General features: G+C 38.3%; 1 protein-coding gene across 2 annotated transcripts in view; it reads left to right on the top strand.

Moving 5' to 3' along the window:
* The first annotated feature begins 3,458 nt into the window (after positions 1–3,458).
* fam20cb (FAM20C golgi associated secretory pathway kinase b) overlaps positions 3,459–27,212 on the top strand; it is a 46,732-nt gene continuing 22,978 nt past the window's right edge. For both annotated transcript variants that reach the window (XM_058794345.1, XM_058794346.1), the window contains exons 1-3: positions 3,459–4,760; positions 5,160–5,335; positions 6,516–6,594. In XM_058794345.1, the coding sequence (XP_058650328.1) occupies positions 4,243–4,760; positions 5,160–5,335; positions 6,516–6,594 (773 nt within the window). In that variant the 5' untranslated portion in view covers positions 3,459–4,242. The remainder of the gene's footprint in view (positions 4,761–5,159; positions 5,336–6,515; positions 6,595–27,212) is intronic.

The following is a 27,212-nucleotide window of genomic DNA, read 5'->3' as shown; positions in this document are numbered from 1 at the left end:
TTTTATGCCAAAAATCATTAGGATATTAAGTAAAGATCATGTTCCATGAAGATATTTTGTAAATTTCTTATCGTAAATATATCAAAATTTCTGATTAGTAATATGCATTGCTAAGAACTTAATTTGGACAAATTTAGGCAATTCTCTCAATATTTCGATTTTTTTTGCAGCCTCAGATTCCAGATTTTCAGTTGCATCTCAGCCAAATATTGTCTGATCCTAAGAAACCATACATCAATGGAAAGCTTATTTATTCAGCTTTCAGATGATGTATAAATCTCAATTTCGATAAATTGACACTTAAGACTGGTTTTGTCGTCCAGGGTCACATATATGAACTGCTTGTTTCCCCTTCTGGAAAGGATCCCAAACCATTCTATTTTATTTTACTTTATTTATTGTTTTAATTTGCTGTTATAATCAAAATAATTTCTACCATTAATATGGTCAGTGAGGGGCCACAGGACGGCCCTGAATTGTCACGGTGCACACAGCAGGGAGGAACAAGGAACACGGAGACAAGGATAAACTTCAAAATAATAGTCTTTAATGATAACATCAGGACAGGGCAAGACAAGGCAAGGCAAGGTTCACACAGACAGGAACACCGGGGAATAACGAGTAGACCAGACGAAAACTAACTAAACAGGCAGGAACTAAATACACATGACAATTACTGATAATTACTAAAACACAGCTGGACAAGACTTAACTAATAATCACACTTAACAAGGACAGGAACAAGACCAAATATGGACACAAGAGGCGGGAACACATGACACACACAACAGAGGACTGACATGAATATGGTGTCAGACTTTTTATTTGAATTTTACTTCATTTGAGTCATAATAATGTTTATGGTTTTATCATTTTTATTTACTTTTGTGATTTTTCAATGTGTTCTTACCGGATGTTTTTTCTGCATCAATTCAGTTCTTGCTACCTCAGCTTCATAGATTCAGTCCTCTAAAAACAGACAAAATGTGGCAATGCGCATAAGTTATATCCATAAATTATACAGAGACAATTCTATGCGTGTCTTCAGCAAAAGCAAAAGTGGTAGCATTACTAAAAAAGTGCCGTGATCCATCTCATAATTCATTAGCAAGTTGTGCTTTTATACACTTAAGTATGCCTTTTGGATGTATGTAATACAGTAAGATATGAATAATAAATTAATGCTGTAGAAACAATTATGCTTCTGGAGAGTTTTGTGAGGTCATGTGGAAAAGTGAGCACTTTCCTTACACTGAAATGTGCCTTATTTAATGCTAATGTAAAGATGAAATCAATCCCATTACACCTCCTCACTGTTCTCTTCTGATCACATAGGTGTCACTTAAAGCATATTGACTACTCTAAATTAATTTCAACTTCCATCAAACCCACGCACTCACTCTCTATCGCCATCCGAGCAAATTGTAGCATAAATCTCTGACTAAATAATGAATAGAGATGTCAGCCAATGCTTTCATGCCCTAGCCCTATCTGTATCTGTATCTCTATCTTCAGCATAATCCCCTATCTCTGTCCACAGAACTGTATCTAATGGTCCACCCTGATACCTTGCAGAGACATACAGGAGTGGTCATAAATCTATTCAGGCTTATTTACAGCCTCTGCTGTAGTCAGCGCTTTGAAAGGAACAAATCCTCGGAGTTGCCTTTGCCATCTGTAGAGCTCTCTCTCTAGCCAGTGCCATTCTGCTGGCCTCCTCGATAGTGAGAGATGTGATGGAGTTGGACACAGTGTTGACACTAGTTGTGCATTCTGGTTTAAATGGCTTGTATTGTGGTCATTTTTGACACCCTTGCTTTAGATACGACACAGGCGAATGACACAGAGTTATTGTTATAGGGAGAGTTATATCTACAGTATGTTAGGCCAGATCCTGCAGGCGGTTAACTGTTATTTTTCCCAGAACGACAAAAGTTAGAGCTCAGGTTCGTATCACAGAAAATGCAGTGATGTGACTAGAGGAAAGAAGCTCTCTCACAGCGAAATCGAACCTTGTTTGAAATCAGTGATCATTAATTAGGCGAGCATCCAACCAACAGACAATGCTCTGTTTTTGGAGTATTGTCACCAAATACCGCCGGGAATTTAACTCTTTCCACAGACAATCAGCCTTTCATTGCAGTCTTTGACAGGTCTCTTGTCTGAAATGTGACATTTGACCTAATAAATTATAGTTATGTAATTAGTGCTGTCTACATTTCATGTGACATACTGAACATGCCCTTTGTATTAGGATACACATCTTCATGATCAGATCAAAGTGAATTTTAACAGCATATTTTATTTCATTACCTTGATTGTTCTGTTCTGTTCCATTATTATGCCTAGGTGTGTGTCTGCCTTGCACATTATTTAAATAGCTATGTGGAGCTTTACAACTTGGAATTGTGGAATTCACTAAAGAATGTACAGTGGTTCTCAACCAGGGGGTTAGGGCCCACAAGGTGCCCCCAAACCTCAAAGGGGGCCTCATTATATGAGGGAATTTGAATTGCAAAAGTATAATTTTTATACCTGGGAAATCATGTGAAAACACACACACACACACACACACACATGTATATGTATATATAAAATCACAAAAGACTAATAGACTAAAAGACTAGAGAAGCTGTAAAAGTGTAAACACCAGAATTATTCATAATTAATTTATAAAATAAATTTTTAATGATAATTATTTTAGTTAATTCTTTTAATATACTGCCTCTTCTCAATGAAATTTGCGTTAAATGCTTTGTTGTCACAGCACAAGTACTAGATATATCTTTGGTCTAATTAGAGGTCAAAGTAGTTAATGTCAGATCATCTTTTTATAACTCACAGGTATGTCTTAAAGTGATAGACCCATGTCACCCCAAAAAAAAAAAAAAAGTCATCAGGACACAAAAACACAGTAAAGGTATCATAACTGTAGCTTACACAACTTGTGCAATATATTCCAAGTCTTCTAAAGTTATGCAAAAAAAAAAAATTAGGTGATTCATAAAGCCCCCGCCCCTGTCTGAATGATTTGCTCACAAATTAGTCATCCTTCTCTTTTGTGTTTCACAGCAATCATGGGATTTGGATTGACATAAGTGTAAACAATGATAAGACAATTTTCATTTTTACTCAACTATCCCTTCAATGAGTGACATCTTTTTCTTAACCTATGTTAGTATAACATACACAAAGATTATCCCGTTGACACTTTTTTTAAGCATAGGCTATACTATTTTTACCTCATCTTACATTGCAGTATGACTCTTTGCCTACTGCTCCATGACATGTGACATGAAGAAAGAGTCCAGAAATTTTCCACCAAAATAGGTGGTGGAGAGCGGTTAGGGCGTGCGTGTTAAGTACATCTTAAAAAGTCATTTCAGACAATAATGGGTAGCAGTGTGTGTTCAGACGCCCTCTTCTTGCACAATTTGACGCTACAGGAAGAAGCGAGCCTGGGCTGTCTGTCCTGCTGTTTTCAAGCTCAGCCAATCCTCTATGTGCGAGGGGCTTCAGCATCATGATATTTAACACACCCACCCTGAACATCCGACAGAGGTATTTCCTCAAGCGCCTGTCAACGGGCAAGCATCACCTTCACATGAGCTGGATGTTCAGCAAGAAACGCTGAAACTTTCTCCAAAGATCACATTTGTCGACGGAAGGAGGTGCGATGCCACACTTTCTCGAAACCTGCCAGGGCTGCCATGCGTCTCATCGCTTTCAACGACTGAACAGCCTCGATTTGTATCGGATAAGAAGAGCGAATGAACTTGTGCAGCTGTGAAAGCGATCTCGTGCGTTGTACGAATAGCGACAGATGTTTTCTCCGTACACTGAGATGGACCGCGGCATCGCGAACACGCACTTTTGTGGATCATTTATCTGACGAGGCTTGACTTAATTATATCTCGCAAATATCTGCAGCTATTAACTGTTGAAATAGACTATGCGTGATTGTGTCGGAGATTGTTCTCGCGTCTGACTGCACGGGAGGAATTTAATCGCGAGCGCACGTAAATAACTGGATTATTGTTTCGCATGGATGTGGATGAGCGCTTTGCTAAATAAATCCTCCTTTCTGCCCTGAAACTGGCAAATGAAAACGAAAACGTTCCATGTGTTCTTCTCATAAAATTGGGAGCCCGTGTTTTATGTACTGTTGGCGATGTAGTGCGCTTGCTCACTTTTATCCCTGCCTTTCCAAACAAGTCTTTTCTCGAACAGGAGACCCTGAAGATGATCCTCTTCAGAAAATTCCGCGTCTTGATTCTGATGGTGTTTCTTATAGCCTGCTCGATGCACATTATGATAGACTTGTTACCGAAGCTGGAGAGACGGAGCAGTAGCGCGTGCTCGTGCTCACACACACCCAGCGAAGAGCCGCAGAACTGGGCTAAGCATCGAGCCAAGCCGGGATCAGAGTCCGGCTGGCCTAATAAACACACGCTCAGAATACTTCAAGACTTCAGCAACGAGCCGAACTCAAACCTGTCCTCTCACTCGCTGGAAAAGATCACCGTTGGGGAGAGATCCGAGACTTTGAAAAGGTTTGAGCAGTTGACAGGTGACGAGAAGAGGCACGCGGCACGGGACTCTACCTTGAAGAACGCAGCTGTCAAGGGTTCGAGGCTCTCTGCGCTATTTGAGCATCCTTTATACACCAGGCCGTTGCCTCCTTTAACTGACGAAGACACTTTATTCAATGTCAACACTGATATAAGATTTGACCCTAAAGCTGCAGAGAACCCAGAGTGGTAGGTTGAGAATCTCAGTTTTTTTCTTTCTTTCTCTCACTCACACATTAAGCACCTGCAAGACTCCTAGATGCTACAATTGAGATTCTTTACATAATGTTTTCCCCAAGTAATATTGATTTCTCAATGATGAAGATGATCATGATAATAATAATAATAATAACAACAACAAAACTAATAAAGTAAAATAAAAGTTGAATAATATTAATTATAATATTTGTTATTATTATTAATAATAAATGTGAATTATTGTTTTATTATTATTCTCATGCATTTGTTCTTGAGAATGTAAATAAAAACACCTCATGGGGTGCAGAACAACATATGAGTCATCCCTGAAATGGCTTATGAAAAATAGCACAACATTCATTGCATTTGGGACATGTTGTCTCTCCGTAGGAATGGGGAAGGTAAAGATGGGGATTATGCTCCTACGGGTGAGATGTCCTCAGACACCTACCCAAATTGGCTCCGCTTCCACATTGGGATCAACCGGTATGAGCTTTACTCCAGGCACAACCCAGTCATAGATGCAATGCTGAAGGATCTGGTGTCGCAGAGAATTACCAGTGTTGGTAAGACAATATTTAAGATTACACAATACAGTTAAATGTTAAACAGGAAGGTGATTTTAGGATTGCATGCAGTATGGTGCCTTATTTGAGTGCAGCATCATCTTTTAGTGCTGCTCTTCCTAACAGATTTAAATAGATTCGTTGAATGAAATTTCTCCAAGATAATGGCTAGTCTCTTCCTGCACTCTGGCTGCAGATGCATCAATAAAATTGGACTGAGATTCACTGGTAGTGGATTCCAGCAGGGTAAATGAATGAGAAGAGCGTGCAATTTAGACTTAATCAAACGCCATGCTGTGGAAAAGTATCTCCTGCCATGCATGCATATTGTCAAGTAGACTTGTGCTTGATGGGCTGCATTTATGTGAAGCCCCTAGGTCAATATCTCAACTTAGTCATGGCTCTCCTGAATACTTGATTCTGATTGGGCGATCGCTGTAATCTGTGGTCAGAATAGTTTTGCATAATGACCACTGAACTGTATATCTGACCAGTGTAACCTGGCCAATCTCTCTCTCATCAACCCTGTGCTCTCTGTCTTCTCAGATAATAAAGTAATTCCTCAAATCAATATAATGTCCGTTTATTTACTTATTTACTAGTAAGTGAGATGATGTACAGAATCCCAGTCATTATCACAAAATAAACCTATTCAGCATGATCCAAGACCCCTCCGGTTAACGTCGGGGTCTGGGTTTATTTTGATTTATGTTGACTAGTTGACTGTACATTTATTCCTTAATATACTGTTTAGGGTTTCTAAGAACTCTAGAAGAAAGTTGCATGTTAATCTGCGGAGATAGCAATCTTTTAAAAAACTGGTATGGCACAGCAAGCTTCTTAAGTGACTCGAGGCGTTGTCTCTTGTTTTCCTTCATCTGTTTGTGATTGCCTGCAAATTCATTGCAGCACACTTTTAAAAAAAAGGTCTTATCAGCTTCCCTACAAGGACAGTGTTTATGTCCAAAATACACTTCTTGTCTTTTGTTTTTTCAACCGTTTATAATCGAATGCAAGACTAGAACCATCTGCAATGATAGGAAGAAGAATTTTCTAAACTGAATTTTCACATTGTTATTGCTACTTGCATGATGAGTCTTATCTTAAATGCTTAATTGTAAAAATAATCAAATTATTTTCCTGATACGAAAATTCAGCGTAACTCTTTTTCTCTCTGTAGCAATGAAATCTGGAGGCACGCAGCTGAAGCTCATCATGACATTCCAGAACTATGGCCAGGCGCTCTTCAAGCCCATGAAGTAAGTGATACAGTAATAGGAAAATGTTGATGCAATTGTTCATTTCCCCATGGTTAAAATGTTATGATTGTGTAAACATCTATAATCTTGGTATCAGTGATTTTTATGTCTTTATTGGTTACTGCTACTATCTTCCAGGTTTAGAATTTGTCTCATTGTCTTATGTGAATTTCTCCTGTTCTATATAGTTGTCTATACCCTGTTATTAAATCTTCTGACGGACACCATTGTGTGGTGCTTTTAGCTCAGCTGCTCAATTCTATTTGGGTACGTCTGTTATTATAATCGTGTGATAATATGCTCGGATCAGAGCTATTGAAAAAGGATTTATAGTCGTCAGCGTAGTGATCCACAATGGACGGATCATATCCCATTTGAAATGTAGGTTACAAAGGGAGGGAGGTTGTTTTTATGGATTTGACAACCCCTCAGTGCAAATAATAGTTGCCTCCCTGTAATTTTCCAGATCTATAAATGGCAGCAAGTAAATCTTTGGTGTCATTGTCAGATTCAGAGCAGCAGCCCCTCCATCTGCATGCGCCTTAACTATCGGTTTCACAGACACTGCTTATGCTTTCTCTGGCAGATTAGTGTTTAATGTCTCAGTGGTCTCATTGCTATCATTGAGATTCACTCTGTTTCCTCAATGGTTTTTCATAGCACCAGTTAAAGAGTAATGTATACAGGATGTGGGCCTTGGTGACTGAATCATTACTAATGTGCCGGTCGACCGTATGTCCTGCCAGCTGAGTGCCTTTATTGGCCATGAAGCTGGTGTTCAGACTGCAGACTTCCTGTATTCATAAAGACATGGTTTAGCATTGACAGACTCTATTATGAGATGCTTTTCCGTGTGTGAGCATGAAATCGAAGAGTTGATCAATACTCTTGAATTTTATATAGATGAATGTATGTTTTTTTTTTTTGTATATTCTAATAATGTTTTCAGAATCATGGAAGCCAGTGTATGAGGTGCATGAACATGTCCCAGAGGTTCAGAGATGTTCTTAGTTTGTTCATGGGGAGTGTTTAAGGAGAGATGAGAACAATGGGTCTTTGGTGACAAGAAGCTGATAAATGTTATTAGAGAGAGGAGGTCTGAGCCCAGCCTGTGCCTGCTATAATTAGCACAGACCAACAAAGACACACTCATTTCTTCCAGCCACAAGCTAAACACTTCACCCCCGTCTCGCTTTTGAGATCATCTTTTCTCTTGTGTTCTCCTTTTTCACTGATAGTTTGAAACCCAGAACTTACTCGACCTTCTTCGAGGACAAGATCTCATATGTTTGCCAGCTAGCGCATTGCTAACATAATCAAAGTCACAGTGAAACTTCAAACGTCTTTACTTATCTCTGCCTTTGCTTGTAATTACATTTTGTAAATATTGTTTTCACAAACTGATTTGTCTACGTGCTTTCCATGCCTTCTCTGAGGAGTCAGGCAAGGACGTGTTCTTGCGACATGTGTGGTTTAGCAGAACAAGTTTCTTTGGTTTGATTCATGCCTGCGTGCTCAAATATGCCCCGCACTCAGACCTCCCTTTATTACTGTACAGCCTGAGGAAATTGCCTAATCAGCTTTAATTCTCTTAATCATATTAGCCGAGAAATAAAAGGCAATTCCATCGTCATTCACTTACCTTCAAGTCGTTCCAAGCCTGTATGGTTTTCTTTCATCCATTGAGCACAAAAGAAAATGTTTTCCGCACAATGAAAGTAAAAGGTGGCCAGGGCTGTCAAACTCCAAAAATAAGAGAAAAACACCATAAAATGGTGAAGGGGGAAGGTGAAAAATGAGAGGTCATATGGTGCTTTTTTTAAATCGTGGGCTTCACAGGCCATATTACCATTTGCTTTTATTGTATGGAAAAGAGCAGCCTCAAAACCATGCCCAACTAACATCTTTATTTTTGATCTACAGAATAAAGAAAACCAGACAGGTATGGAAGAACATTAAATGTTTCCTTAACCTTTTCATCTGTAGCGTGTGCTTTTGGCAGAGGAACGGTGGGCTCCTGAAAACTAGCTAGATTTTTAGATTGTTCACTATGAACATTTGGTAGAATAGAAGCACTTTGATTGCTCTCAGGTAATTTGGTCTGGAATTTTTATGTGGTTTGTAAGCTTAAGCATCTGCTTACGCAGAATTACTTAGACTATTTAACAGAATTAATGAAACTCTGTGATGAATGGGTGCGTGAGTGGATTAGTGGGTGGACAGATCAGAGGGGATGATAGGTTTTTAAGAACTTCCACAGTAGGGCTCCTCAAGGTTTAATAAAGAAAAGATACAAGAACTCAATGTAGGAGAGGCGAGCTCTTCTAAATGCATCATTGCTCAAGCACTATTTAAAGATAAAGGAGATTTCAATAGCAAGCAGACGTGTCTTAAAGGCTGCTCTCTGAGGCATGAAATGCTCCAAAATGGATCCTCCTCTGTCCTGAGACATAGCGGCAAAGGGACAACAACACAATTGTTCTCATCTGCTTGCGTTGTTTGACATCTCCTTGTAAATATCACATGATAAGCGTGCATCTAACACAGACTTTGAGCAGTGGTTCTTAGCTGCTTTTGCTTGAGGACCCAGATTTTCCATTGGAAATCAAGTGTTATTTCAAGTACCAAAATTGATTCTTGTAAAAACTTGACCAGAAATATCCTTAAATCAAATATTAAAATGTATTAATATTACAATGAGCCAGAATTATTCTGATTTATAGGTATTATGGTCGACATAAATTAAAAAGTGAACTATTCAACATAGTTTAGAACTTTTTTTTAACTTAGTGTAGTTTTGTTCTTGGCTTTTGGGGTCTATTTGGTATATTTATTTTGTTATGGTTAAGTGCATTTTATTATATTTTGTTTTTTTCCTGTTGTCCACACCCAGCAGCTGAGAACTACTGGAAGAACATCCTACATGGCTGTATGACTTTGAGTTTCAGAAAGATTGAATGAAATGAATCAAATAAATAAGTGTTTGCCTGTTATCTCTCACTCATGAAACCTCCATTAGTGTTGATCCACCATGTACCCCGCTTCCTCAGAAACACTGACATGCTTCATCCATAATTAGCTCCTCCCTGGTCACACTAGACAGGATTTTTGAACAAACATGCTGTCATTGATTAAACTAATCTGATGAGTCGTTCTGATGCTGCTCGCTTAGCTGTTTGACAGATGAGAGATGCTAATGTAAAATTTATACTAGAGGTATGAATTTCACCACAGACGTATAAGGAGGAAGAGATGGACCACTCATGAAAATATGAAATCTCACTGCTAAATGGAAGTCTCATCCCACAGTTACAAGAGACAGCTTTTTGGTAGTTGTTTACTCTGGAGCATCCGTGTTTTATAGCTGATATGTTTTAATACAATATACTAAAGTTTTATGTTTAATATAGTTAATATGTATATAATATAGTCTAATATAATTATTTGTGACTGACAGTTACTTAATTTAACTATTTTAATGGATATAAAATAAAGAAAAATATAGAAAACAGTAAAATAACTAGAATTTATTGTAAAGTAATCCATTTGCCATATGTTGAAAATGTTTCTTGTCACATCGAATTCAATTATACATTGCATGAATCACATCAATTCAAAATGAAGAAAGTTGCATTGTTTACATCACTAGATCCTTTAACATTTCTTCATGTCACCATTAAAACTGTAGAATCGCTAGAATTCACATTTGGCACAGTAAAGCCTGCCTTTTTATTTTTTGATTTGATTGGTCATCTCAGTCATTTTGACATTGATGAGCACTGTTAGACCACTGAAGCATACAAAAAAATTAACTTTCAAAACTTTTTGAGTGGTGCATAGTGAAATCCATATGTTATTGGAACTTGATCTTGACAAACACTTTTTGGAGACTTCATTCTTTTCTATTTCAAGTAGACAGCTGTAGATAGAATACATGTAATATATGAAAAAATTGTTATGAAGGGATGATATAGAGAAAGCTGCCAACATTTCTTAAAGGGAATTTGATTCCACACAGGAGTAAAAATTATAAAAGGCCAGTGGGTATCTGAGTAAACTGAGTAAACGTCAGTCTAAAAGCTTTTATTTCATAATGCCTTTCGGGAATAAAGCCAAAAAGTGTAAAAAATGCTCCTAGCCACCTACCTGAGAAGTCTTATGTTGTACAAACTTTGGAAACTTTTAAAAGTGTTTGCTATAACATTAACTAGGGCTGGACCGGCACTGAAAATAGCCTAAGCCCAGTGCTGACCCATCACAACCGAAAGCAAATAATCCCACACTAAATGTATCACTTGTGCATATAATACAAACTACTGTCTGCTGTACTTTCTAGTTTGTATTGATTTTGTACTGTGTGTGAAATGTTTACATTGAAAAGGCAGCGCAATTAAATTACACAACAAATGAAAAAATCCATAAAGCTGAAGTGTGTAATTTTTTTATGTTCAAAAACGTTCTTCTATCCCAGATTTATATAAATAAGTAAATTACAGGCTGACTTCTGACTAATTTTAACACTTGACTGGATGAAGTGACTCGACCTGTCCATCTGAAAAAGCCCTGGTGCCATGATTAACATGTCTTTATGCGTTTTGTTTATGCTGTTTAATAGCCACAGGTTCTTGCTGAAAGCATCTTATTTATTCATGTGGTTTATACTGATAGATTCACAGTCACAGAAGCATGTGCTTCAGGGGTGTCTGTCATAATTTATTACTGTCTGAATGCTCTGAGATTTTGTGTATCCACAAGGTTAATGATATCTACCCTCACAGTAAAGTTTCCACAGATCTGTTCCTATCCAAGATATGACTCTCATAACAAAGTCTTCCAGAGTACAGAGAAGAGCTCACTTTCATTTATAATGCTTCTGCTGAGTTCTTGCCCTGTCTTTGTTAAGGCCTTTGGCAAGACTCGTAAAAAAGGAATCATATCAGCTTAATGCACCATGAAATTCCAAAACTGCTTGTAGCTTTAAATCATTTATTTGATTAGTTTTTAGTTGTGTTTATTGTGTTAATTTACTAGGTAATCGATTTGACCAGAATTGATATTTTATGATATTTTCTGATAATTGATTATTCAATATTGAGACCACAGATAAATGGCATTGTTTGGTGGATCTCTAAAGATTTGCACAAAACAATGCCACTGTGCTTAAAAGGATGTCTTCACGTGTGAAGTAACTTAATTTCTTACAGCCGTTTATTGTCAAGTGAGAAACATGTTACATTTTAAACTTAGCATTAAAATAAATATAATGGCATAAATTGCTGTTGTTTTGCAGTCTAAGTGGTCGCAAATGTTTTTTGTTTTTTTTGGAATTATGTCTAATGGCTAACGTCATTGCATTGGAAATAGTATCAACATACCCTCGCTATTGCATGTGAGCGTTTTATCAACATGATCAAAAATAAAACAGCTATTTCCAAACAAAGCATTATGAAATCATTTACTTATGGTTTGTGATGCAGCTGCAGTCAGATCTAGTACTGCTTTATCTTTCAACAAATGTTTCTTTGTGAATTCTCCATGACACTGTGCCTTGTTTACAAAACAAAATGCTGCGATCAATCCTCTGACATGATCCGGGATGCCATTAAAAGTAAACTATCCACTTGTTCCTTATGCTGGGATCCTTCTGATATCTGTACAAAGATGTGAACGAGCTATTTAAACCAAACGCGTCAAAGTGAACGTTCTTTCATTCTATTTGTCCTATTGACAGAATCAAGCGTGTGGACTGTGTCAGAAAGCGAATGCACATCTCTATACTGGATCCAGATAGCAGCAGTGATCGTAATTTTTATTTGCTCTTGATGCAATAGAGTAATAGAGTATTCTCGTAGCTTTGTAAAATTACGGTTGAACCACTGATGTCACATGGATTATTTTAACGATCCCCATGCTACGTTTCTGAGCCTTGGTCGTGTAAGGATCCTTGTGGTCTATGGGAGGGTCAGAGAGCTCTCGGAATTCATCAAAAATATCTTAATTTGTGTTCTGAAGATGAACGAAGGTCTTACGGGTTTGGAACGACTTGAGGGTGAGTAATTAATGACAGAATTTTCATTTTTGGGAGAAATATACCTTTAAGCGAGTGAACACCAGTGGGCAGGGCCTATGGTGAGAGATGTCTATTCGTCGATGTCTTGCTCCGGAGACAGTGTTTACACCAATGTTTGTGCCCTGCCCAGGTGACGTCACCTTGCACCTCAGATCCAAAACGAGCCGTTTTTGGAGCTTGATTAAATAAATGCTTTGTTCATAACGAGGAGGATGTTTTAGCTATGAAACTTGCAGGATGTTTTAATGGTACAAAGAACTCTTAAATGCCAAAAGATCAAGGCAAATTTGATGACCCCTTTAAGACATTTGATGGGGGGCGTAGAAATGTACCGCACAGTAGGAATGACCCGGCGATGCTATTGTCTTTGCTCTTGATCTTTCACTATGAAAGTCTATGGAGAGGAGCAGAGAGCTCCCAATGCAGAGGCTTAAGGGGTACAATGCACTGTGCTTTTCCTGGATATAGTGAAGCGCTTATCACCACACAAACAAGTATCTGCGGTAATCCTAAAAGAGGCAGAAGGAGAAATATAAAGAATGTGAAAGAATAAGCGAGAGAGACAGAGTAAGAGGGAGGGAGTCCGCCTGCTAACACAGATTATTTGTGGGCATTTGAATCCAAGGCCAGTTACATCATTTATTTTGTCTACCCAGCCTCACTGTTACTCCAACACAAGTGAGAAGAAAGTAAAGAGGAAAGTCAAGGCTATTCAGCTGAGCGGTCCACATCCTCCACAGATCAGCTCTATCTGAAAGCTATCCCAGAGTTGCAAAGAGAAAACGGAGTGGTGCTCATTCAAAGCTAAGCTGTAGAACAGATGTCTTCAAAGCTTCGGTAGAGTTCATATGCTGCAGCACACTTCAACGAACTACGCAGCTTCACAGAGTTAGTGTTGTGATCTTGGTTGTCCCCCAGTTGTGTGCATTCTGTTGTCCCCCAATTATCTCTTAAATTCAGCGTTATGTTTCAGATACTCCAGGACATTCAGGGCCAATTAGAGAGTTTGTCCTACTGAGAAGAGATAAAATCATGCATGTAACGCCTGTGCTGTTATAATTAAAAGTGACAATCAAGAATTTGATTCAACAACTGTGAACAGTATTTTACCTTGTGCCTCATTATCAGCTAATTATTCCCCGAGGTGCTCAACTGACAGTAACTACAGGTTATAAAATAGATCTTCTTGTGCTGTTGTGCTCTTGGTGGCCGCTTATATGCTTCTCTGCTTTTAAAACGATAACAACAGACAGACACTAAATACCAGAGATTAACTGATAGAACAACATTATTATTTTATAATAATAAATAATAACAAAATCTTTAGACCAAAAAAACTAAATAAATAACATGCATTACAAACAGTATTTATATGTTACTAAAATGATTATTTTTTTAAATGAAAACATTTGTTAAAAGATGAAGTGCACTAGGTCTGACTGCAGCTGCATCACAAACCATAAGTAAATGGTTTCATGATGCTTTGTCTGGAAATGTTGTCAAAACACTCACATGCAATACCGAGGGGGCATTGATATGGTTTCCTATGCAATGACGTTAGCCCATCATAACAGTGGCCGATTACTGACAAGCCTTAAGGAACCCACACCTTAAAACAGGTTGTTCTAGAGAGAGGGTCAGAATAAGGGTTGAAAATAATTTTTCCACATTTTTTTTTTTTTTTTAAACTTTATTAACATTATAAGTAAACCTCAAAGAACATATTAAAATAATTTTAAAAATCCATGTCTTGGCCCCCTTAAATTTATTGGAATTACTGAATTCATATTAGTTTGTTTTCTTTTATCATGGTATCATGGTTAAGTGAACAATGTAGAAGTTTAATAATATGCCAGGAAGAGACATCATTTCCATTGGGGAAAACAACGGCACAAACATCAGTATTAGCTATTGTTTTTAAAAATAGTAATGTTCTGTTGGTTTCTCATTCAGTCTTTTTGATTAAAACATGCATTTCAAAAAAACAGTTAAAAAATATGCCAAAATGAACTTGGCATGACACTGTCATCTAAGCTAAGCCTCAATCCCTCACTGAGCAATGGCTAACTTTAGCCCTTTATTTCCATCCTGTTAGGCCCCATCCTGTTAATTTGATCACCAACTCAAAATGAATAATGTGTAAGTGGCTGAGCTTTACCAGAGCATATTCTTTAAATGTCTGCTATACTCTTTTATAGAAATACTTCCTTAAATTACAACTCAAATATATTAAATTCTAGAAGTCAAAAAGTTCAAACAGTACTGCATAACAGGAATGACCTAACAATGGATTAACATCTGTTAAAACTGAAGGAGTGACATTTGTCTGCGTCTTAACCCAAGGCATAGTTCTAATGGGCTGTTAGACTGGGAGATGTAGGCTAATGACTGAACAGCACTAGAGCAAAACAGCTTGCAGGAACCCATTGATCTGTTTACTCAGGATTGCAGAAATAGGCAATAAACCTGAGAAAACATGTGACCCCATTTGTAGTACAGCATATGCAAATATGAGCTTTGGAATCCAATTTTTGGTTGATGCACGTGGTTTTGTGTCTAATCTCAAATCATGCAAAACAGTGTGCAGCCATTATATTTGGGCATTAGAATAATGCTGTCGCTCAGTTCGAGGATTCAGAGGAAATGGCTTTGTCATGCAGAGGAGTTATTCACATTTAGACACACCTTCACGTTGGCCAACACCCAAAAAGCTCTCATTGAGAAACTGTCTCAAAGTTCTCCATAATCCCTGTCTCCACAAACACGGTCCCTTCTAAAAAGCAGCCTTACCAACCCACATTATATAAGCCTAATGAATCATACCGAGAACAAGATGTATGAAGTTCTTTGTCGGGTCAGAAAGTCAGTGAAAGCACACACCGCAAGCTTATATCACAGATAAACACTTTTCTGTATGCGTGCACATACTGTATATAGAGAGGGAGATGCAGGATATTGCTCTATTGTCTACCCTTCCTCTATAATCTATATAGTCTGTAATCTACTCGCTCTTCAGAAAGGCAATATGCCACGTACTGAACTCCACCAGTTGGACTGCTGAGGATTTCAGGGCTTGCAGCCTAGCAAATGTGTTTTTGTGTTTTGTTTTTTTTCTTACTTTCCCCTGTCTTTTGTGTCTATGTTTGGGGAATTATGAAGGGAACTTCTACATAGCTGGAAAATATGAACTCTTCAAACCAAGCCAGCATCAAAAGTGTAGTTAATCCAAGCTTTCTCTCACAAACCTGTTTTTTTTCCTCTATAAAGCATCTCAGACTGTTCCTATAAATGTTTAACGATTTCGATTCTGGCACTGCTTTCCGCAGTGTGGCCGATATGTTTCCTATTGTGCTACGGCCAGCTACTGGATTCCATGTTCCCACCACACGGTCAATAGCATGTGATTCAAATTGAATTTAAGGGTATTTTGACCCTTAGACCAAAGCTATATTTCATTGTGTGAGATCTCAGAAGCACAGAAGCCTTTGTCTCTTTTCGTCTGTTTTGATTTAATTACAGTTGTCTGTCTTTCTTCACAACTATAAAAGAATCAAATTAAACTGGAATTGTCCACATTCAAAGTTAAGTTCATTTGTCTGTATTTGTGGCATAATGTTTATTACAAAAAAAATGTCCCTCCTTGTCCGATTTGTCCATCCTTTTCTTTAAAACAAGCCAGTCTGTAAATGTTAGAATACTCACTGTTTCAAAAGTATAGTCATAAGACGTAAAAAATGTGTTTTTCTTAAACCTTTCTTAAATCTTATCTTAGTTTTTTTATGATAACATAGCACCTGAAACCCTAAAATGACAGTAAAAAATGTACTAGCACATCTTTACAAATCAAATAATATAAAATATTAATTAATGTAAGTGCTTTTATATATAAGCTTCCAATTTCTGCTTTTACATCCTCCAAAATTGGCCACATTCATTTATATTTTAAGTGTCTCACTGTTTTGCTGCGGCGAAACTAATATTACAAATACTGTTGAATGTTCTTAACTTGTATCGAACCAGGAATATTCATTTTAAGGCATTGACACTCCTGGAGAGGAAGCACTTGTGTTTAAGTGAGGAGTGAAAGCAATGACTGCGAACACCAGTGTTTGTTTTACGTTAGACTGTTATAACCAGGGCTGGGTCTTTTTTTGCCCTTTAATTTATAGAGCTCTGCTTATCAACTCTCACTTTACTTTTCCACCCACTAATTTACCTAATTTCATGGTGGGATGCTTACCACAGACTCAGGGAGTTTTTATTTTCCCTCCCTGTTCATTGCTTACGGCTGCATTTTACCTGGGCGTGATGTTTGTTATGGGGGCTGGAAGGAATACTAAAATATTACTCTGGATAAAAGAACTGCAGTTTTGATGTGTTCACTTTTCAGACAGAGAGTAATCTAATGTGTGTTTGTAGAGAAGAGGTTTGCATTAGCCTCAATCAGGTAATCTGTAGCTGTACTGCAAATTATGGTTTGATCTAAAAATATGCATCAAATTAAACATAATATTGCGTTCAACCACTTTTGCCAATTTATCCTATTAAGAAGTTACATTTTAATTTTCCTTCGCTGATTAAAATGTAATAAAAATTACATTTAAAATGTGCCAAAATATGACTCAGTTCAGTACTTTGCAATGTGACTCATAACAAATTTGAATGCATTATATGGTAGTATTATAAGCTAGATTTAAACACTCAAGTTTATGTAACTATCCACCAAAGGGGACGGCGGTCTCAGAAGTTTGAAAACCCCTGGTCTACAGTATACATGATTTAAACATACACAAGAAAGTGATGCTGCTTTTGCAATTAAGAATGAGAAAATAAGAAAACATGTCGGGCACAAGTCAGGCCTTGCCAGCGCTGTTGCCACCAACAGTCATACCAGACTGCAGCAGTATAATTATTCTAATTGTCTCTGCAATAAATCTGAAGCCAGACATGAAAGAATTCAAGGAACATCTTTAATTATACGCACTAGGGACCAAATAAGCACTTAGCAACTGAAAGATGTTTTATATAGAATTTATCTAGGGAACGTTTGATTTTAAAATATTGGGAGGAACGCTTCAGAAATGGTGCCTCTTCAGTTTGTTGAAGTGCCAGAGCTTACTTCAAAAGACCTGTTAAAACACTGGCAAACAAGAAGACCGTTTCCCCACGTCTTAATCATTTCCAAGCACCCGAAAGCTGATTGATTTTGCATTTGGAGCACTTCCTGTACAATATGTTGTTGTCATCAAGAATTTCAGTAACATGTCAAATTAAGTGGGGCGTCAAGAAACGGATCTTGAGGGTTTTTTCCCCCGCAGCGGGACAGAGGAGGCTCTCGGATGCAGGTGCAGTGTGCTGCTGGCTATTGTTTGCCTTCTGATTGCTCCCCCCTAGGGCCTGGGGAATAAGGAGGTGGGGTGGGTCTGAGGAGTGGGTGTTAACTGCCCGCCTATGGGAAATGCACACTGTAGCAGAAAAAGGAGACAGCGGGAGACAGCAGAGGTGGAGACTGTAGTTTGGTTTCAAAATCTAGTGAGCTGCCTTGCTGTCTACATATAAGCAGCTGAAGTGGAACCTCAAATTTGACAAATTTAGACTGCTACACTTAAGGTGCTGTCACATTAGTGAATTTTCTGCACAATTTTGCAGGCAAAAAAGGTCCATTGTCTATTGACAGTTTCAAACCAAACAGATTTCTGTTGGTCAGCGCAGCAAATTTGCATGTCAAACTTGAACCCGTTTCAAAATCTGCAAGAGGAAATCTTTCCCACTCACTTGAAATTTATGATTTGCATGGATTCCTATTGAAATGACAGGATTTTGCACATAAAAATTCGACAAACAGCAGTAAAGGTGGGTTTCATATTTTTGAAAGATGTCTCTTTATGTTCCCCATGGCTGCATTATTTAATCACAAAACAAACTGAAATAATCTGAAATATTACAATTTAAAAGAACTGTTTTCTATTTTAATGTATTTTCAAATGTATAATTTAGGGTGAATCCCATTTCTCTGTCTTACCCCTTCCCCTTCCCCCTTCCCCTTAGTTTTGCGCGTTCACGTGAGAGTAAGGGCTATCCCAATTCTCGTTTTGATCGAGGGGTAGGGTTAAGGGGAAGGGGTAGATACCCCTTAAAACCAAGCATTTTCGCGAGCTTACTTGAAACCGAGGGGTACCCAGAACACACTGCGCAACCAGCAACAATCAAGTATTTTCGGCTTAAATAATTTATTTAAAAATTACGACAGTCTTGTTTTGTGCTCTAGACAGTCCTGTACATATATATTTGCAACCATGTTCTTAATTGAAACGTTTTAAAAAAATCGCTAGTTTGCGACGCTAACGTTACATTGCTGATTTGCACAACAGTCCCGCAGACTAGCCTTGAATGGACTCCATGCATGTCTACAGTTTTAACAAGTTTGTAAAACGATCCAAAGTTTGTGATCGACACTTGTCGGCTCTGGTGACGTAGCAGCCAGCTAGCGACGGTGTATGATGACGTAACCGTAACCAAGTGGTGTCTCATTTCATAGGGGTATGTTTTCACCCCTAGCGCTTACCACTCGGTTTCGAGGGACAAGGGCTAGGGGTAAGACGTAGGGGAAGGGGTAAGACAGAGAAATGGGATTCACCCTTATTCTTGAGATGGCAGAGCTGAAATTTCAGCAGCCATTATTCCTGACTTCATAAGTCATGTGATCCTTCAGAAATCATTCTAATATACTGATTTGGTGTTTAAGAAGTGTTTATTTTTATTATTATTATTATTATTATCATCAACGTTGAAAACAGTTGTCTGCTGCTTAATATTTTTGTGGAAACCTTGATTTAAGAATTTAATTGTGGAGACCTTTTTGATGAACAGAACAGAGAAATCTTTTTGTAGCAATTTAAATGCCATTATTTTCACCTTTGATCAATTTGATGCATCCTTGCTGAAATAAAGTATCATTTTTCAACAGTAGTGTACTATAAGCAAATAGGTGAGTCCCATTTCTCAACAGCTGCAGTTTCCCTAAATAGCAGAAAGAGAGGGGCTAACCATGCTAAATATTTATTGATACTTGTCAGTATTTACTAAAAAATAAGAGTATTTTTAAATCCACATTTTATTTGCTTTGTTTGCCATCTTGGATCCTGTTGGGAGCACAGCTGTGATGTCCTAAAATGCTGCCTCCGTAGGCAGATCGCTAGGTTTTGGAGCATAACACAGTATGACATGTAATAGTGTGATTATGTTATATTGAGAGCAAAGAACTGAGTTTCCTTGTCATAAACACTACAACCAAGGCCCCTTGTATGAGTCTTTCACAGCAGTGACAGTTTTACCGCTGCTGCCGGAGCACCAAGGACAGGAAACAACAGAACACCTTCTGCAGGCAGATGTTTCTTCCATTCTCAGCGTGGCCTCAGTAAATCCCTCTGGGCAGAGTAGCCAAGCTGTTTACAAGGAAAATAGAGAACAGCATCCCAGCAGAAGAGGAAATGCCTTTTACTCACATTTGCTCTTCTGAATTATCTCTGCATAGCTGAAACTAAGGTTGACACCGTCCTGACCTGAGCTCTTGAGCTCAAAACTCTTGAAATGTCGATAAATGTCAAGTGCTTGAACCGAAGCCCGTTGACAGGGTGTTACAGAAGGAAAAAGTATTTAAACATTCTGCTGATTCCCTTTTGTTTTATTGTCGTAGTATTTCTGAATGTACATGTGGACGGCAGGCTTGCTGTCCTCAGAGCAGTCGTCACTAAATGTTTTGTATGTAAAGCACTATGTGACTCACAAACAAACTTAATTATTATAATAGATGATGTTTTGTTAATAGTCTTAGAAGCCTTAAAGGGATAGTTCACCCAAAAATGAAAATTTGATGTTAATCTCCTTACCCCCAGGGCATCCAAGATGTAGGTGACTTTGTTTCTTCAGTAGAACACAAACAAAGATTTTTAACTCAAACCGTTGCAGTCTGTCAGTCATATAATGGCAGTCAATGGGACCCACGGCTTTGAGAGTAAAAAAAAACATACACAGACAAAACAAAATTAAACCCTGCGGCTCATGACGATACACTGAGGTCTTAAGACAATAAACAATCGGTCTGTGCAAGAAACTGAACAGTATTTATATAATTTTTTACCTCTGATCCACCGCAATGTCCAACTGTCCTGAGCGCGTTCACAACAGCCGGCGCGTGACGGTGTAAACAATGAGTGACGTATACGCGGCGCGACAGACCGCTTCCGCGCATGCGTCTACTACTACGTTGACAAGTCACGCGCCGGCTGTTGGATCAGAGGTAAAAAATTATAGAAATACTGTTCAGTTTCTTGCACAGACCGATCGTTTCGTGTCTTAAGACCGCAAGGTTTGATTGGGTTTTGGGTTTTTTTGACTCTCAAAGCCGTGGGTCCCATTGACTGTCATTATATGACTGACAGACTGCAACGGTTTGAGTTAAAAATCTTTGTTTGTGTTCTACTGAAGAAACAAAGTCACCTACATCAGAGATAAACATCAAATTTTCATTTTTGGGTGAACTATCCCTTTAAGTTAGAATAGGTGGAAAATGATAAAATGTTTTGCAGAATATGACATTTTCCAGCTGAAATGTGTGTGAACTTTAAAACTGCCACAGAGGTATAAACATTAGATAAACTAGGTACATTGACTTTACAGTCATGAAACTTATTTCAAACAGCTTTCACTAACCTAACTTTACTGAATATTTTGAAAATATTATGAAACATGATTATTCATTCATTCATTCTTACATTCTTTCTTCCTCTGGTTTAAGCGGTTGTTTAAGATCTAACAAAGCAAAGCAAAATAAGTAATTAAATAAATAAGTAAATTTGAAAGTAATATTTGTCACTTGATTTCTTGTCATTGATGTTATCAATTTTAAAATATTGTATTTCGAAAATACAGTAAGTGTAAAAATACTTCCAATGTCAAAGATCAGAGTAAGAATAGGCTGTTCAAATGTGCATATTATTTATATTTCTTTAATCGTATTATTGATTATGGATATTATTAATTATTGATTGATATTATCGATTCTATGATGAAAATTTGTCTTTTATGAGAATTTGTCACAGGTTTTATAACCCTTCATTCCTGCAATAACAGAGAATAATGAAATAAATAAAAAAAGTCACGTAGTCCTTTATGACTAGTCATAATGTCAAGATGTTAATAATTTCATGAATAGTACAGTATAAATAAGTTTGTATTACATCCTATTAAAATATGCTCCTAAAACAATCGACACATTTTTGTTGTTGAGCCCTGTGTCCCAGCAAGAGGTCTGCTCTATGTATTTTCATGTTTTGTATCTGATGCCAAATCTGGCTCTTAACAGCATCCCTCTATTCTCCACACCCGCTCTCTCTCTTCCCGCCCAGAGGGATATCAGTGCCTTCAGAATGACCATCCCCTCTGGAAAGGTTTTTTCTTCTCTTTCTCTCCTGCGTCCCACTCGTCTGTGTCTCGCTGTCTTTCTGCCCTCACGCTGCGCTCTGGCCTCGGATCCTGTCCATTAAGCTGTTTCCAGCAGCTCTGTAATATGAAGGAATGGAGTGCCCTCGGCACCCTGACATTCTGACTGTGTCATCATTAACCTGCCCGTCTGTGTATCTGCCCTCCGCGGGGCTTGCGTTTGCTGCATGGCTGAGGCGAGCGCTGGAATGGCACAAATTATGTGCTTTTTATTAGACGCTGGGGTTATCCTATTAAAGGGAAGGTAGAGTGGGCTGGGATACGATATTCAGTGTAAAGCGCTGAAAAGCTCTCTGAATGCCGTCTAAAGATAATCCCTACCTTCTCAACGCAGACGTGCGCTTTTCGAAGCCATTTTCCCATGCACTTATACACACACTGGTCCAAGAGCACCAAACTGCTCACTGAATATACTGTAGATAAGGAATATAATTATTGACATTATATCAGCTAAGCATTGCAGATTTTGTCAGCTCACATATTTTAATGATCTAAGACTTGATATACTGGAGTTTACACGGTAAAAGAAAAAAAGATATTGGGCCGCATAGGTTATTACGAATTGTACGCAATGGTAAACATGGTAAAAAAATATAGCCAAAATATTTAATAAATAGATTTAATTATGAATATATTTACTTTCAGAGCTTTGTGAAGTCTACCAAGAGAATTTTTTTTTTTTTTGAGTGATTAATGGGCTTTGTATTGTTGTACTGTATTCATTATCTGATCCTTATATTTGTGTTTTATAAAGCTTTTTATTTTATTTTTTTACCTGATATAGTAAATAAAGCATGTAATTATTAATAAATGTCCTTTTCATTTTAACATACATTTAGTTCTCAGTTTTAGAAGATAATAAATCCTTATATAAAATAAATTTTTATTTTACTTTAACTTGTTGTAACCGAGTGACAGAAGCATGAGGCAGGCGGATCCATGTGCAAGCTTTTTTATTGACAGACGTGGTCAACAAACACAGGCAGGGTCGAAACACTAGCCAAACAGGTATGGCACAAACAAAACACAAGAATATTACTAGGGCTGGCGTAGGTCATCGATCGGTGAACAGAATCCAGAGGGCTTGACAAGAAGAGTAATCCAGAAACACAGGCAATAGTCCAGACGAGGTACAGACAGAGTCCGAGCGGCGAGACAAGGGTTAATCCAAGGTACACAGGCAGAAATCAGGAAACAATAAACAGGGCAATACGAAAAGACTAGACGACAGAGCAGGAACCCTTAGTAGAGAATGGGACCTAGGGAAAACTGAGACACAAGAAACAGAGAGCGCATGTACGGACTCAAGGACTGAGGCAGGGAACATAGGAAGTCCATCAATATTTTCCCTGGTGGCAACTGAGCAGGCAGACAGTTCATAAGGAAACTCCCTGATCAAAACTGGACAGGGAGACAGTTCAAAATCTGACTCATTGACAGTGACTGGACAGACAGGCAGTTCATAAATAAATGCTTTGGCTGGAATGGGACTGGCAAATAGTTCACAATCAAAGGCATTGACAGAGGTTGAAACAGTCTTTTTGACTGCAACACGACAGGCTGAGAGTACATTGCTGGGCGCCACCACCATACAACGAGGTTCAGGAGGTTCTCCAGCATGTGCCACCACCTCTGGAGAAGCTGCAGCGAGTGCCATCGCTTCAGAGAACACAGCAGTGAACGTCACTACCCCAAGAGTTTCTGCAGCATCAACCGCCACCTCTGGAGACACTACAGTGGACGTCGCCACCTCGGGCAGTTCTGTGGTGGTGTACGCAGCCCAAACGCAACACAAAGCGATCCCCATCATGGGAAGGGCTTCAGACAGGAGAATTAGTTCAGGAAAAGGGCTAGAGTGAGTGGGTTTGGGGATACCAGCTGCGCGTGCAGAGACCAGCGGTGCATCCTTCACACTGGAAACCAGACTGGGATATCGAAGGACTGACCTTGAATATCCGGGTGCAACAGACAGGGAGTGATAGGACTCTGGATTAACAGACGAGACATGATGAGACTCTGGACGATCAGCTGTGACTCGACTTGACTCAGAAATAGCAGCAATGACATGACGGGGTGTTGTTGTGGCCACCATCTTGTAAGCACGCTCCGGTGCGACCGCCATTTCACGAGTGGGTTGAATCACCGGAGTAGTGATCAATACACTTGAATGTCCCAGAGCTTGCGACTTACTGAGTTCAGCAGCCGCCATTACAGACATAGACACGGTGTTATGTTCCTCCTCCACGACACCCACAGTAAATTAAGAGCCAACATACAACCGAGCATAGTCCAAAAACTGACGGAGCGTGGACCCTCACAAATAAAAAAAAAAAAATTCCATCAAGACACCATCCGGAAAATCAGAATAATTAGCAACATCTAGATATTCTTGAATAAAGTCCTCGAGTGATCCCGTACCCTGCTTGAGGGCTAATAATAGTCTTGCAGTGTACATACCTGGCCAGTATTGTTCATGAAAGCCACTGGATCCTTGGGTGGCCGAGCATTCTGTAACAGTAACAGAAGCCCGAGGCATGCGGATCCATGTGCAAGCTTTTTTATTGACAGACGTGGTCAACAAACACAGGCAGGGTCGAAACACTAGCAAACAGGTATGGCACGAACAAAACACAAGAATATTCCTAGGGCTGGTGTAGGTCATCGATTGGCGAACAGAATCCAGAGGGCTTGACAAGAAGAGTAATCCAGAATAGTCCACGGGCAATAGTCCAGACGAGGTACAGACAGAGTCCGAGCGGCAAGACAAGGGTTAATCCAAGGTACACAGGCAGGAATCAGGAAACAAGAAACAAGGCAATACGAAAAGACTAGACTAAACTAGAACAAGGCTCCGTAAGGCAGCTATCACTAGGAGAGTGATATACGCGGAACAATACAGGAGACTGAACACAAAACAAACACGGAAAGGCTTGGTAAGTAGCAAACACTAGGAGAGTGCTAAACGCTAGACAATACTCAGCGATCTGAACAGGATTGGAGAGGGTGTTATATAGTGTGTGTAATAGCTCTTAGGTGAGCGTGTGATTAGTGACAGCTGTGTGATCAGTGCATTCAGCTGTGTATGTGCAATCAGTGCAATGGATGATGGGAACTGTAGTCCGGAGTGACATGTAACAGTCTGTGTGGTGTAAGAGTCAATATGAAGGAAGGGCGACCTCTGATGGTGAGTGAACGGAAGACCATGAACCGGATTCGTGACACTTGTATCTAGGATCAATTTATTGTATTTTATTTTTTTTTAAATTTTATTTACAAATACAGCATGTAAATATTTTTATTTTTATTTTAACATTTAGTTCTCAGTTCTAGAAGATGATGATAATAATAATAATAATAACAATACTAAAGGCCTAATAATAGTAAAGTCCTTAAATAAAATGCATTTTTATTTTCATTTAACTTGTATCTAGGATCACTTTATTGTATTTTATTTTTCTTTATTTTATTTTATTTAAATAACTTTTATTTTAACATTCATTTAGTTCTCATTTATAGTGTATAATAATAATAATAATAATAATAATAAATGTCCTGAAAACATTTTATTATATATATTTATATATTTTTTCTTTTTCATTTTACATTTGTGTTTTATTAGCTTTTTACCTGACATTTTAAATCAGCATTTATATGCTACTTTTCTGTCCTGTGTTGTATTTCCTATTGAAACAAGAAGATGAGGTGGAACTAATGAAGTGCTCATTCTTCTAAAAATACAAAATATTTAATGAATGAACACAGTGATGAGGATGAGTACATATTTTCCATAATTCTTTTGGAAATTTGCCGATTTTTCTGCAGATTTCTACAGGCACAGATTTCGTGTAAGCCTAGTTATAGTAAAATGTCTAGTTGATTCATCTTGTGCTGTAATGCACACATACGCACAACACACACACAGCAGTTTATGACCATTAGGCCGTTGGAATGCTAGACATTCCTGGTAATGCCCCTTAAGAGAGGAGTGGGAATATGGGATATAAATTATGTAAAGCCTTCTCCCGAGATGCTCTGTCATATCCCGCTGTTTAGGTTTTGACTGTGTTACTGTATACTCTGTGTTGTTTTCCCGTCACAAGATAACACCCAATGCTGCGGACCGATATTCGCCTCAGTAAAAGGCTTTTCCCAGAGTTCCCTCCTACTGGAAGACAGAGGCTGATGAGGTAGCTTGTTTGCAACAATAAAGCAAACGTCCCCTTGTAAAGTGAAGAGTTGGCCATCCCCAGAGCAGTTATTCTGCTGTTCCCTGGGTTAGCATTAGCATTGTTTTCCTGCGGTTGAAGAACTGCCTTTGTGTTCTCGGCTGCAGGCTTTAGTCTGAGGAGAGACAATTAAGGTGTGCTACGTGCACTGAGAGCCAAATCCAAAATGGAGGACTCAGCCTGACTAATTAGTGGTAATTGCTGTATAGGCAGAGCAATTTGCTTGTTTTCTCTACAGTACTGTAAGTCATACATCTAAAGACATGGCTTTCCTTTTAGGGCTTTGTGAAAGATACCAGGAGAATGATAACACTTAAGATTGTTTTACAGGCAACAGTGAATAATGGGCTTTTGTATTCATTGTCTGATACTTACATTTATGTTTTAGAAATATGAAATTTTAGATACAGCATGTAATTACCTTCTGTTTTTCTGTCCTGTGTTGCATTTCCTATTAAAACAATTAAGAATATGGGGTGAGACTAATGAAGTACCTATCCCCATTTTTTTAAATGGCGAATACAATGTCACAACCATGAAAAATTGTATGTTTTATTCAAAGATCATTTGTGTTTTGCATTTTGTTTTGTGTAGTTATGTTTTGGATCTATATTTACAGTATTACAGTCACCCATTGTCGATGTTTATGTGATTCTCATTCAAGAGAATAAAAATTTCTGGTCGTTGCATGTAGAAGTCGACCGATAGCAGATTATACTGATACCTAGGTTGGAACACACTGACCGATACTAATTAATCATCCCATAGTTTTTACAATGGATACTGAACGAAAACTAAAATAGTGCTTTACTATTAAAAAA

Source organism: Onychostoma macrolepis, chromosome 12 (genome assembly GCF_012432095.1).
Source record: "Onychostoma macrolepis isolate SWU-2019 chromosome 12, ASM1243209v1, whole genome shotgun sequence".
In the NCBI taxonomy this organism is placed as follows: Eukaryota; Metazoa; Chordata; class Actinopteri; order Cypriniformes; family Cyprinidae; genus Onychostoma; species Onychostoma macrolepis.
The sequence above is the reverse complement of the archived record's forward strand: the minus strand, read 5'-3'. Positions and strand labels throughout refer to the sequence as shown.